The sequence below is a fragment of the Pogona vitticeps genome, chromosome 6 (assembly GCF_051106095.1).
Source record: "Pogona vitticeps strain Pit_001003342236 chromosome 6, PviZW2.1, whole genome shotgun sequence".
Lineage (NCBI taxonomy): Eukaryota > Metazoa > Chordata > Lepidosauria > Squamata > Agamidae > Pogona > Pogona vitticeps.
This window is the reverse complement of record NC_135788.1, coordinates 7,587,082-7,601,628: the sequence shown is the minus strand read 5'-3', so window position 1 is coordinate 7,601,628 and position 14,547 is coordinate 7,587,082. Positions and strand designations below refer to the sequence as shown.

The window sequence follows — 14,547 nt, the reverse complement described above, 5'->3', positions numbered from 1 at the left end:
TGAGTTCTCAACAGCTGAGCAGAGATGTTGAAGACAGGGCATTTTGGAGATTCCTCATTCATAGGGTCACCTATGGAGGCGACCTGATGTTACAGAAAAACAGCAACAATATGTTGCACTGGATTCAAGATTGTCTCCTTCTCCATAATTATGCATTCAAAGAAGAAGCCTGCTCAAGAGAAATCCGGGTGGGACAAATGAACATAGAAGGGGATCCACCTTGCAAAAAGAACAGGACGCCTCAGTTCAAGCTCGAGTATTACAACGAAACCTCCCAGGAGAGGCGGTGCGTCAAAAAGGACACACACACACCCCTACCCGCTATTCACGATCGCAGGTACGAACACGGTGAGCGACGCTCTAGTTAAGCAGCACGTAAGGGACAATCTCCCGGAGTGGGTACTGCGCATGCGCAAGACCGAGAGAAGCGGGCGGGAGAGCGCTAGGCTTTTTTTTAAAAGCCGACTCCGCCTCCTTTCGTCTTTACGGGCAAGTGTCTTTGGAGTCGCGAAGGGCGCGTGCGCGGGAGCTGGGGGCGCATGCGCGGTGCGACCCGAAGCCCCAGGGCTCCTCTTTTGAAGTTTCTGAGGGGAAGAGTTTGTGTGGCTTTGGCTCCGGGATTTCGGCCGGAGGGATGACTGAGGGGCTTGGGAAGGCGGAATCAGGTGCCCAGGTGAGGGGCTCGTTTTCGCCTCACGGGTCTGGGTCGCCAGAGCGAGGAGTCCTTCTCCTCCAGGGGTCTCCTAGTTACCTGAGGGAAACTCACAGTTTGCCTTTCTCCCCGTTTTTTATCTGCTCCCGTATACTTCAGGGGTGGGCAGTTGCCAGAAGTCTAGGGGCGCACATGCCCACCTCTGGGGCCTGGAAGGCTGAACCCCGGAAGTATTTTTTTTCCCTTAATCGTCCATTTGATTTAATTTTAAAGCCACTTTAAGGGCAATTTTTTTTAAAAAATTACCCTCAAATATGTTTAATTGAATTCTGCAGAGCCCTGGCACCTTTGAGAGGAGGCGCAAACTGGAAAAAAAAGTACTGTATAGTAAGCAGAGTTTGTTCAGAGTGGCCTGGAACCTGAGAAAAGTTACTAAAAGGGCAAAAAAAGTTGCTCTGAGGGGACTTTCTGAGGTAACATTAAGAAAAGGGAGGACAAGGACATTGGGGTGCCATGGACCAAGCTTTGTGTCCCCCCACCCCACCCCATCCATGGTGTAGTGGTAGAAGAGTATTTCTCAAACTTTGGGTAACTTATGTCCCATCAGTCAGTGTCAAACAAAGAATATAGACCTGAAGGTGAGAAGGCACAAAAAGCCCACTTCGGAGAAGGGACTTTATTTGGGAGTGAAAATGTTTTGTTTTGTTTTTTACTGTTGCAACAAAAGCATGGAGTCTTGTGGTATCTGAAAGGCCCAGCCGGTTTTGCTGGAAATCCATTCTTGTAAACTATAACCCACTTTCTTGCATGCCTGTCCAAAAGAGAAGCTGGTTAGTTTAGCAGCTTAGTTTAATAGATTTAAACTCTGCTTTAGGCGTTTGGCTGCAGAGCCAGAGGCTGGGGGCTCAGTTGCCAACTGGGCTTCATTGACAGGGGCTGGACTTGAGGACCCATAAGGGTCCCCTCCCAGCACTGAAGTTCTAGGGTTATCCTTTAGAGTCTGTTTTAAAGTTAAACATTGCAAAGGTGCAAATAAAAACAACAATAATCCCTTTTGCAGTTAACAATTGTAATCAGGCTATTTTTATTAACTGGTGTGATGAAAACACTGCATTCCCTCTAGAGTACTTCTGCAGCTCACCAGAAGTTGTGCCACATTTTGAGCACTGCTGGCGTGGGACATAAAAGGGCCCCTCTATATTATTTCATTAGTGAATACCACTTAGATCCCATTCTGTAGCTGGAAAGGTTCCCAGAGTGGATTACATATCTGTGTGTTTTTTTTTAGCAAAGGCAGACCATTCCTTCAGGCTTAAAATCTAAAAACACCAAAGGCTGAAGAGATTGAGAAAAGAAAAGAATGGGGTATGCAGTCTTAATAATAATGATCTTAGGACTGCAGAGTTGGATGGGACCCTACGGATCATTGAGTCCACCATTGAGTCTTTAGTTTATGAGGCTCACTGGCTGAGTGCAACTGGGTTTATTTATTTATTAAAATATTTCTGGCCTGCTCTGTATGGACAGATTTCAGGGTAAACTACAATTTGTAAATAATACATTACTGCAATTTAAGTACATTACAATATTTGTAAAGGCTTCAGAACAGTTTCTTAATTAAAACAAGATGAAAACAGACAGAAAGGATGATGGCCAAGCTGTAGTTTCTGCAACTGCCAAATGCTTAGGTGAACGGCCAGTAAAGACAGTGTTGCTGACAGCAGGGTTTCCAGGGGGAGAGCATTCCCTAAACATGATGCTACAGCTGCAAAACCCCTCTCCTGGTCTCAACATGATGTACAGCTCTCATTGGTGAAAAACCGAGGGCTCCTCCAACAGATCTTAAATTATTGGACACTTGAGGAAAAGCAAAACATGACAGAAGAGGCTCTTTGAAAGATGGGTGGTGGCCTTGTTTCTTCGTTCATTCATTTCTCCCTCTTCCTGATTCCAACAAATTTATTTGTTATTATTTTGATCAATAATTTTTAACATGTCTTATTTCCCTCTTTCACTGAGTTGAGCTGTCTCCTGTGATCTTACAGTTGGTCATTTGTAATTACTTCAAGAAATCTTTTAGGTCTGTGAACTGGTAAGTGATATACCTAACAAAAATATAATGTAGAATAAATAAGAATCGGATGCAAAATTTGAAAAGGCTGGCCATGTTAGCAAATTATAGTCTTACCTTGATTAAAGGCAGCATTGAAAAGGAATAATTGTATGTCATCTAGTGATGTTTTTCCTGTCCTGGCCATAGAGGATGAAGAAAAGCAACTGAATACAAGATGAACATTCAAAAAGTGAAGCTGGCCTTTCCAGATGAATTTCTGTCGAGTTTTGTTTGCATTCAAACAGAATGTTAAAGGCATGGGAGCCTTTAGAAGTATTGTAAGAGACAGAACTCAGTTTGCATACACACAGAGATCTGGGAGGCAGTGACAGCACTGTCAAAGCTCAACTCCTGACAGTCAGCATAGGATGCTATGTGCCCAATGTGTGTTAAAAGCAGTTCCAAAAGCGTTTTTTCCCTGGCCTTCCAAAACGTTTCCAATTGAAAATAAATTATTTTTTGTGTTTTATTTGTAGATTTAGTGGAGGTAGTGCTGAGATTGAAGCATGCACTGTTAATGATACATTGGCTGATTTTATTAAGACAACTCTATTCTCTGAATCACTGTTTGGGGAACAGCTTCTTTAGTAACAAAAACTGGCAAAGCCTCTTTAAGTGAATAAAGGGACAACTAAAATGATTCAGCTGATGGAGCAATGACTCTGAGGAAGGTTTTCTGTATTTTGGGCCTTTTAGCTTAGAAAAGGGAAAGTGGCCTGATAGAAGTGTATGAAATTATGTATGGTATGAAGAAAGTGGGATGGGAGAATATTTTTTCTCTCCGTTTCATTGTTTTTTAATGTCATGTCATCCAGTCAAGCTGAAGGATATGAAATTCAGGCAGAAAAAAATGAACACATCTTCACAAGTTGCATAGTTAACCTGGGCTTTGCTGCTACAAAAAGTACTGGTGGTACCAACTTGATTTCTTCAAAAGAGGATTTGGTGAACCCATGGAGAATAAGCTTACTAGTCATAATGGCTATATATTGCAACCAGGATCAGAAGTGGTCCCACTTGTTGAGGACTGTAATCAGAAAGTGGTTCTACACTCATAGCCTGCCCATGGGCTTTCTACTGGCATCTGTTAGGCCATTATGTGAACAGAGCGCTGAATTAAATTAGTTTCTTTTCTGATTTAGCATGGTACTTACGTGGGTTATTCAATCCACTGGCAATGAGTAAGTAGAGCACTTTGTTTCCATTATTACAAAATTCCATTTTGGTTGTCAATTTGTGCCATGATACAGTAGTAGGGGTTATTGCTGGACATGAACCTTGCCCTGGGCAAGTCACTGTCTTTGAATAACCTTCCTCATAGTGTTGTTGTGAAAACAAAATGTGGGGTGAGTGAAGAAGAGCAAATAATGGCTTGAGCTCCCTGCACAAAATAAATAAATGCTGGCAAAGGTTTTCCTGTAGTGGAATTTAGCAGGTCAGTAAACTTCTAAAGCTTGTTTGGAATGTTATCAAAAATACAACCTTTACCAGTCATTTGTGAAGATTAATATTTAATATCGTAGCAATTTGGCTTAAGGCAATCTCTTAACTCAGATTGTTCTTTCTTTCGTTCTTTCTTTTTTATTTCTGGAAAACCGTTAGCTGGCTCCCCTGTGGAGTTGCCCACCACACACAGCATGCTGCTAAATGGCGGCAGTTATTTTGCGTTAAAAGCTTAAAAAGTAAACACACATGAGGAACACAGGTGCATTGGTACTTATATTATCATAATAATTTGCATATGCAGTTAAGCACCTGCTGTTATTTGAGGAAAATATGATGTTATGCTTGCCTATTATAAACAATGAGTGTGATAATTCTTCTAGCAAAGAGAGAGGAGTTGGAAAAGCAGTCACAGAATGACGTACATAATGTAGGAAGCTACATAATGTATGCCCATTTTGGCTATTGGGCTATTTTGCAAGGAATTGTCCAATTTGGCTGACAGTGGTTTATCAGAACCTCAGGCAGGGACTCTTTCACATCATCGCTGCCTGAGATACTTATATTTGGGAATGCTATGGACAAGACAAGAAACTTTGTGCATGGAAAGCATATGCTCTGTGACTGACGCATTACCTCTTCACAAATGATGTTAAGTCCCAGAAAATATGTGCAGAGTTACCGTAATTTTTTCCATGTATAAGACGTCCCCCTTTTCTAATCCAAAATTAAGAAATCTAAGTGGGACTTAGCAAGTGTAAGGGGAAAGGGATCAAAGCACTGCAGGATCACTTTGATCCCTGCTTTCCTCTCCACTTGTTTTTCTCTCCTCAGCTTACTTCTGTGTATAAGATGACCCTCCATTTAAAAGATTTTAGACAAAAGTATAGTCTTATACATGGAAAAATACGGTATTTGCTTGTTTGCAGATCTTGTCTTTGAATCAAGGTTTTATACCATTTCTGTCAACTCAAAACACTTTTGGGAAGGTGTAACTATTTTTCATGATAGCATTGCTGCTCCAGAGCGCAAAAAGTCCACTGAAAGCTCTAAAAGAAAACATGAGATTTAAAATGAAATAAATATTTGTACTGAAGCCTTGCTCTCTGACACTGATTTGTATTTGTCTATGACTGTCTTCTTGTACCTAAAGACATTTTGGGTATTAAACCAAAACGCCCCATTAAATTGAAAGACTTGTCCATCCCACACACAAAAATCCATATTGCATTAGGCTCTCTGGCTGTGCTGTCGAGGAATTTCTTGGTAAATGTCGTGAAGGTTGTGCACCAAAATAAATAGCCTATTGTGTCTAGAAAGCTACAGCAAAAGACAAATGGGCAAATAAAGAAGAAAGATAGTTTGACCTTTACTTCCCTGCCTACATGACTGTATTTGAATCGAGCCTGCATTTGGAACCAAGATTGCTTTAGTTTCCCTGCGGGGTTTATCTGCCAGAAATGTTCAGGGACACCACAGTTCCCCTAAAGCTTCCATACCCCTGAGCAAATTTTGACAAAAGAGACAGCTATTTACAATGGGTCCTTGTGCAAATCTTCCAGGTCTTTTCTGTCATGTGCTGAACAGGGAGCAATAATAAAGGAGGTTCTGTTGCAAGATATCCACCTTTGCTTTTGTTTAATATCTGTCTGTAGTTGGAGAGAGGTCATTGGCCTTGCTGGATTGGGTTCACAGTTCAGGTGCATTCCTGAACTTCTTAGTCTCCTTTGGAAATCATACAGAGACAGTGGATGGACCACTGTTTTTAGCAGCTTTGTTTAATCTGCAGACTAGGGGGAATCTAGGAATCACTGTGCATGCTGCTGTAAGTGTTAGGGTCAACCACTTTTATGTTCTTTGTCTGAAGTACCCTTGAAAATTGTTTAGAAGCAAACACTGGGGCAGAAAGTGGCCAACCTTAGTACAAAGAAGAGGGTGAGAATTTCCTGCTGTACCCTGTCTGTTGGTTTCCAGGTCTGTTCAGAATTCTGGCTTTGACAGTGTGGAATAGAAACTGGGTCAAGAATCGTTTCCCCATGACCTTTTAATCTCCTAAAATCAGGAACACCCTTGCTTTATACCCCTTAATCAAGAAGCTAGATCAGAAGCGAGAGCAGTCTTTCTCAGTAGTGGCCACAACAGAACAGCGCTTACTATAAAGTTCTGCCTAGCAATAACATGTAGAATTTGAGAAGCAGTGTAAGGCTTTCCATTTTAGGAAGAAGGTGATTCAATGTTAAATTTATGCCCCATTTAATATCCCTTTTATTCTGGCTGTTACCACAGGTGTGTTAATTCAGGAAATATCCGGACTGCACTTTGATTGTGGCCTTTGAATGCACAATTAATGAAGTTTCTGGGGAATCTGAACATCATTAGTTTGCAACCTTCCTGTGTACACTTGCTTGCTTGGATACATACAGACTCATAGAACATTTTAAACAAAAAAGGCAACATATGTAGGTAGTTGCATGTTGTGTTACGCACATCAAAGTACTGTACTGTATTTAAAAACAACTGCTAAGAAGTCATTGAATACACATTAAGTTCTGTAACAATTTATACATTTAGTTCGTTGATATGTTAATTTTAGTTAACGGATTGCCTTTCTGTTTTTTCCAAAGCTGCTTGCACGACTGGAGGGCAGAAGTTCTCTGAAAAATCTTGAACCTTATCTGTTTGCTGAAGAAGGATATCCCATTCATGGTAAAACAACAACAGTGAAATCAAATATTAACATTTCAAACATTAGATTTTCCCAGAAATGTTAAATACATGCAAATATACACTTTTATTGCATTCAACCCAAATTCCTCTCATCCGGTATGTAAGTAATAATAATAATTCTGACTGTATTGTGATGAAGTCTTTGAAGACTTAAACTTATTTTGAAATCTAAAAGTGAGATACGTAATTGTTTTTCTCCATTAGTTTTTTTCTTGGGCAAATGTTCTACTATTCTGTTTCAGAGTTTTGTTTTTGGTTTTCTGCAGTAGTCCAATTTTTATTTCAAAAGTAACATAATCTGGAGACTGTGCAATGGCTTGAGAAACTTTATTCAGAAAACCACAAAATATATTAATGCAAACCAACATTTTTTTCTTGGATTCTTCTCTTCATATCTATAGTGCCATTTATTCCTGGTCAGTTCATGTGCATTCTGGAAGTACTTCAACTAAAGTTACCATCTTCTAGTTCTCATTGACTGGACCAGTTAAATTTGTATAGAATTCCACGGATCTTTACTTCAGATTGGAATGTGACTTGCGTGTTATGTGTTAGGGCTTGTTTTTTCTGACTTTTGTTTAACTTGCAGCTTTTTAGCTCAGACTCCTCTTTCTTCATTGCCGAACAGGTGATATTGTTGAATTCCACGGTCCAGAAGGAACAGGAAAAACAGAGATGCTATATCATCTTATAGCCCGCTGCATTCTTCCCAAAACAGGTGGTGGCTTGGAAGTTGGCTTGCTTTTTATTGATACAGACTTCCATTTTGACATGCTGCGTTTAGTGACTATTCTGGAACACAGATTGTTCCAAGGCACAGAAGAGACAATAAAGCAGTGCCTGGGACGTTTTTTCTTCGTTAACTGCAACAGCAGCCCTCAGCTTCTTCTGACCCTTTACTCCTTGGATAACATGTTTTGCTCTCACCCTTCTCTCTGCCTCCTTATTATTGACAGTATGTCAGCTTTTTACTGGATTGATAGAGTCAACGGAGGGGAAAACCTTAGCTTGCAGGAGGCAAACCTAAAGAAATGTGCTCAGGTCCTCGAGAGGCTTGTCAGAGAGCACCATTTAGTTTTGTTTGCAACAACTCAGACGATCATGCAAAAAGCGCCAATCACTACTGAAAGCTCCGGAAAGCACCGCAGTGATACAGATATGGACTACCGACCTTACCTCTGTAAGTCGTGGCAACAAATGATAACCCATCGAATCATTTTTTCCAAACACTGCCATCCAGGCAACACCAAAGGATTTTCAGTTAGTTCTTGTCATGTACGGAATAACACGGTATTGAAATGCTCATTTAATATAACGGAATGTGGAATCCAGTTTTAACACTTCAGTGTTTTTAAAAGTGAAATCCATTGGCACTATAGTTAAGTGAATGTATACTTCATATGACATTTTTTAAAGAAAAATAAAACACTTTTACATTTTTCTACCAATATTTCCTAAACTGTAATTTTAAAAGGCATAGGATATAATGTTTTGTTCTCCTGACAGTTGAAGTGTTGAAACTTAATAGGAAAAGGTCACCTATCCATCAAATCTAAGAAAAGTTTTTTTTTATCTTGCCATTCATTCTACAGCATTAGAAGTTGATTGTAGACTAAGCAGTATAAAGCTGGACTTGGAACACTTGACTGTATATTTGGTACTGAACTTAATAGAACATACGCCAAATGCTCACCGCCCCCTATGTAGCTTGTTTTTTATCTCGATTTCAGGATCCAGTTCTATACTATTTGCTTGGGAATAAATCCCATTGAACTCAGTGGATGTCATTTCTATATAGACATTTGTAGGGCTGCACTTTCAATTGAAATTGTCCTGCAATAGGATTGGACTGCTGTCTTAACTTTTAGTTTGAATTGCAATTCTAAACATTATTATAAATATTAAAAACATGCAATGGCACAATAAATGAGCAGATCTTGATCATCTTGGTAGGTTAGAATAGGGGCATGTTTACCATCTGCTGTTGGGGACTTAAGCCATGTACTCTGTGTAGGGACAGCCAGCGCACTGGGCCAGAATACATGTGATGTGTTCCTATCTTATGGCCTCTGCTATCAAACTGGCTGCTACTGCTTCCAAACTCTGCTTCAAAGGCAGCCCTACATAGGAGGCATTTTGAAGAAAATGCCAGAGACACTGTCTTTTGGAATCGAGTGGCAGAATGTAGAATGCTGAATTAAGGTTACTCTTGCCTAGATAGGGACAAAAGTGGGCCATTAGCTGGACATGATAAAGGATATTTCACACTGCTGAGGCTGCATGAGCTTCAAGTGACATCAATAGATCCATGACAAGCACCAGCTCCTAGAAGCTGAACACCTTCTGATCAAAAGAGCAACTTGCTAACAGCATCTTGATTTCATGCGAATCCAGCTTATATTTAAATGATCCTCATTCTGTCTTTTGCGGCAGCTAGACATCAAACTACACATGTATAGCCTCCCCCTTCCAATGAAGATAAAAAGAAAAGATGGAGTTTTGTGTCATCAGCATTCTGATAGCTACGTACTCCAAAATCCAGAGAATGCCACTCAGTGGTGTCATTAGATAAATGGTGGGCAAAATACAAGCCACATGCAGCTTCCTCCCCACGTTCCTGCCCTCATTTCCCCCTTTCAAAATAAAACAAAAGGAGACTCACTGCTCCTGGAAGCCTCCCAGAGTGGCAGTTTGGGGGGGGGGGGGTTGTTTCTAATATTTTCATCAAAGCCTAGATGTGTAGATTTGCTCACTTTGGAGGGGGGATGTAAGGGAAATACACATTTGCAGTGAAAGAACTGTCCACAGTGAGTCTCTGAGGGTACAATTGGTCCCTAGAGTTTGCCCATTTCTGGTAGAGATATTGAATAGTATGCGGCACAAAAAATATCCTACAGTACTGGTGAATCATGATGCCATGTGTTATACTGCAAGTACCACCTTCTGAAGCTGACCATCCAAACAGAAGCTCAATCACTACAATGCGGTGCCCTCCATTCCCAGAATAATCCTATGGCTGATGGTGTTAAATACAAACAGAAGATGGAGAGTCAAGAATGTTGTCAATCTTCCTGAAGTGTGTAGGTGAGCTACGAAAGTGCTGCTTCCTTGCATCTATTGGTATACATGGATTCATGATTAGAATACTTATGAAAGATATGCAGCCATTTTCAGTCCACAAGCAATTTTCCATATTGTTAGTGTAGCGAACACCCTGTCTTCCTATATACATATATATAATGGTATTGGCCTGCACCAATGGGAGCTCTTGGGAGGTGGAGCGAGAGAAACCAGGAAGGGAGGGGTGAGTCAGAGTCTAGTGAGTTCAGTCAAGAGAGACAGAGAAGAGAGAAAGAGTTTGGGGTTTGAGTCAGAAAGTGTGTTTAAGGAGTGATTAGAGTGTGACCTGTATTAATTAAGATAGAAGAGATTAAAGTAAAATATTGAAGCTTTGTGCACTTTAAGAATGTGCTTAAGAACTAGTCCTAGTGCTGAAACAACTTGTAATCAATAAACCTGTTTCTGTTTAAAAGTTCAGTACTGAATGGACCTCAGACTTTCATAGGAAATATAGGTTGATAAAGAGATCAACTGGTGGCAGTGTGTTAAAGGGCATGTTGGGATACCTTTGTGAGCTCTGTGTTTGATGAAACAAGCAGGGGCCACGGGGTAAACCCCACAATTGGTGTCCAGCAGCAGGATTCGAATAATCCAGTCTGGGAAAGTGAATATTTTGAGAGTGAGGTATTCCTAAGTAGAAGGAAGTTTTGGATCTAAGGTGAAGAAGTGGGTGACCGGCTAGAGTCTCAGGGAAGACTTAGTGGTGGGGCTTCTAAATCTAGATCTGAGGAAGTCCTTGAAGGGGAAAAGTACCTACTCAAAATAAAATATTTACCTAAGGATTTATAGAACAAGGAGGCTAACTCAGAAGATCCGGTCTGACAGAAAGGAAAAAAAAACACAATTGGTGTCCAGCGGCGGGATACGAAATAATCCAGTAAAGCCAAAGTTTAAACGTGAATTTTCTGGAGTTGTGGGTACCTTTTAGTCAGAGGTCTATGGTAAAGAAATGGGACCTGCTAGAGCTTTTGTGGAAAAGCTTAGTGGCGGGGCTTCTGAACCCAGGTCTGGGGAACTGAAGACAGGGAACCGACAGGCCACAGGGTAAATGCCACAGTTAGCTTTGCCCTTTTGTCTTCTTGCAATTTAAAGTCCTTGTTCCTTACCAGTACGTTAGATCCAATTGCAAGGCATGTAAGTAAGCCCACAGAGCAGATGTCTACCAACTTCATTTAAGTATTTCCTTTGAATTTCCACACACACACCAATTCCTATAGAACAGTTTGCAGTTCAAGGCTACTTCACTGACTTGCATGTGATGGCATCTGATTGTTTATTCTGTTGCTTTCAAATGTGTAGCAGTGAATTGCATGTAACCTTGAATTTAAATTACCTACTCAACAGAGTATGCCAAAAGGCTATAATGATTTTGATAGGAAGACAAAGCTTTTATTTTCAGATCTAGTGTTTATTGCCAGCAGTTTTGCTTGTTGCAGCAGGGCATGGTTGATCAACATAAGGTCAATTGCTGCCACATCTTAAACAGTACTTCTGTGACATTATTTCTGTAATGGACTAAAGGAAAGTGTGATCTGATAAATAATAAAACTGTTTCTTGAGGCTGTTCTTGGACTATGAAACAATCTGCGGGGGGAGGTCTGGATCACTGAATTTCACAGTTACTTCTGGCAGTGATGAGAAAGTAAAGCATTGCCTTGGTTGTGTCAGGTTTGGTGTGAATGAAACTGCTATGCACCTCAGCATAATTTCTTCCTGTTTGGAACAGATGAAGTAAACAATTATGAAGTGATTGCCAGAAGCTGCAATGAAAAGCCAAGTTTTTTCAAGTGTTTAAAACACTGCGCACAATATATACCATATTTTTCCATGCAGAAGACTATACTTTTGTCTAAAATTTTAGACTAAAAATTGAGGGTCGTCTTATATATGGAAGTAAACTGAGGAGAGTACAAAAACAAGTGGAGGGGAAAGCAGGGATCAAATTGTTCCTGCAGGGCTTTGATCCTTGCTTTCCCCTCCACTTGCTAATCCTTAGCAAAAGGAAAGCAGGGATCAAAGCGCTGCAGGAGCGCTTTGATCCCTGCTTTCCCCTCTGCTTGCTAAATTCCATGGGGCTTAACAAAAGGAGGGGGGAAAGAATCAAAACAATCCCATGGCTGTATAAGTGGGAAAGGGATCAAAACGATCGTGCAGTTGCAGGATTGCTTTGGTCCCTTTCCCCCTCCCCACGGGGCTTAGCACAAAGGGAGAAAGCAGGGATCAAAGTGATCCTGCAGCACTTTGATCCTTTTTACCCTACATTTGCTAAGCCACACTTAGATGTCTTAATTTTGGGTTAGAAAAGTGTTGGGGGAGCGTCTTATACATGGAAAAATATGGTACAGTTTCAACATTATATCCATTCTGAACATTCCCTTCATAAAAAGATTGTTTCTTCACTGAGTTATAGTCTGTTGTTTCCCAGTAATTCTTATGTGGAGGCATTTTCTGGAGGTGGTATATAGCCAGGATGTCTAATAGCCTTTAATGGACTGCCAGACCTAAACTTGAACCCATAAAAGAGGAACAGAATGCCCTGCTTGTCACCTATAGCTATCAGCCCGAACTGCTCAGATGTGTCTGTACCAAAAGCAGACCTAGGTGGTTTATTTCACTCTGGGCTGTGCCCAGATTGATACAAATAGCCTTGATTCAGGTCAGAATTTGGCATTTTTCTGAAGCTGTTAGATAGCCTCAAATGACAGAATGGCGCATAACTCAGTCACGATATTAGGTGCAAAGTAGGAAGAGATGACAGGCTTTGTTGGGTTCATATGAATGCAGACCTAAATAAATCCACTTCTTATAGGAAGAGGAAGCAAAATAGAAAGTACAGTAGTTTCTGCTTAGTTTCTTTATACCAGCTATGAAAGTAGAGGCCATGGTGGCCATAAAAAGGAGACAACTATCTGATCTCTTCAAGTTTTACCATTCCCCCCCCCCCCACCAAAGTGGTCTAGAGATCTGTGTTGAATGTCTGTGTCATTATGTTTTACTATTTTGGTTTCTGGAATAAGTGCCTTCAGTCATTTGTGTTGGCCTCAGAAAGTATTTGCTTTCCTGGCGCCTGAGCCCTAGAGCAAGAAATGTTAATTTTTATTGCGCACTCCATAAATTATATTCACTACCTCCTGGGGAGTCATAAATATGACTTACTTTTAAAAAAACAGAAATAGAGTTGTACTCATTACAATAGTAATTAACAAGCCAGTTGTGCTGGAACTGTTGGAAGTTGGCATCACCATACTGATATCTAAGAATATCCAGTGAATCAGTTTGAAAGTCCAGATGAGTGTGAGAAGCCAATAATCTAGAAGCCTTAAAAGCATGCAGAAATATTCAGAAATGGACTTGCTGTTACAGCAGTAGTAGTGCAAGATGTCAATCAGGCCTCCCTGACTTGTAACTGGTCAAGCAGGGAAAAGTCCAATGGCCTATTGTGTTGCCCCCAAGAGGTCATTGCTTGCTTTTTGCAAGACTAGGTAGCAAAAGAGAGGGGTTTCCTTGAGCATGATGGACAGCTTGTGTAGTAGCTTCATTGCACTTGGTAGTTCACACGTTGGATAGCCTGGCCTTGGCTCCAGGGCAGTTTTATCTGATCTTAAGCAAAGGCTGAAAAATATCATAGCTGAAAAATAGAGTGTATAATGATACTGACCCACTTGCAGAAAAAGATCCTTCTCTCTCTCTCTCTATTTGTTTGTTTGTTTGTTTGTTTGTTTGTTTGTTTGTTTATTTATTTATTTATTTATTTATTTATTTATTTATTTATTTATTTATTTATTTATTTATTTATTTATTTATTTATTTATTGCTAGAGAGACCCTGTTTAACTTTATGGATATGTGGTAGGGGATGTTTTATACTGGAACATAAAATGTGAGGTTCTGAAACAAAACCATTAGTGCATCTGGCAGATTCTTCTCTATCCTGGTGGACTCCATCCATGTTTTCAAACTGGACTGTCCCCCAACGCTATCTCAAAATACCAGGGACTCTTGAACCAGCTGCATGCCAAGCACAAGTTTTATCCCAAGCTCCAATAACATGTTGACAAATAACAACATATATGGTAATGCTTGCGTTATTTGTTTATATCTAGTAGAATCCTGGCACAATTGAAAAGAGTGCATGAATGTCTTTGACATGTAGTTAGTAAAAACTAACCCAGAACTTGAAAATCAGATTACAGCTTTCAGACTCTGTCACACTGGTCATAATATTAGCACTTAAGTCATCTTACCAGTTTTCCCTGACAGGAACAATTGCAGAATCCTTTTCAAAAACTCACTGCTGTCCGATAGGTTCCAGTTTTCCAGATCTGCGAGCTGCCTTCTTGGGTAATCTATGAATTACTTTATTCTTTACATAAAACTTTCACTGGGCAAGTTAAAATCTCTGTGGTTTGGTAGCTATCAAGAGATGTATCTTTATCTTGTGAGCCTATGATCATTCAATGCAGAAGAGTTTAGCAATATAAAATTATAGATTC

General features: G+C 40.3%; 1 protein-coding gene and 1 long non-coding RNA gene across 2 annotated transcripts in view; one reads left to right on the top strand and one right to left on the bottom strand.

The window, feature by feature from the left end:
- The first annotated feature begins 509 nt into the window (after positions 1-509).
- Positions 510-8,712, top strand: XRCC2 (X-ray repair cross complementing 2). Its single transcript, XM_020779744.3, has 3 exons — positions 510-673; positions 6,833-6,914; positions 7,564-8,712. Exons 1-3 carry the CDS (start codon positions 635-637, stop codon positions 8,271-8,273), a joined length of 831 nt encoding a protein of 276 aa, XP_020635403.3. The 5' UTR covers positions 510-634; the 3' UTR covers positions 8,274-8,712.
- Positions 4,110-14,547, bottom strand: part of LOC140708059 (uncharacterized) — a 26,764-nt gene continuing 16,326 nt past the window's right edge. The window contains exon 3 of the long non-coding RNA XR_013537721.1: positions 4,110-11,768. This is a non-coding gene — a long non-coding RNA (uncharacterized LOC140708059). The remainder of the gene's footprint in view (positions 11,769-14,547) is intronic.

Excerpts from the sequence above, each read along its gene's own strand:
- XRCC2 (XM_020779744.3), top strand. The coding sequence starts at position 635 with ATGACTGAGGGGCTTGGGAAGGCGGAATCAGGTGCCCAG. Across the intron at positions 674-6,832 it reads AGGCGGAATCAGGTGCCCAG|CTGCTTGCACGACTGGAGGG; the intron begins GTGAGGGGCTCG and ends TTTTTTCCAAAG. Across the intron at positions 6,915-7,563 it reads AGAAGGATATCCCATTCATG|GTGATATTGTTGAATTCCAC; the intron begins GTAAAACAACAA and ends ATTGCCGAACAG.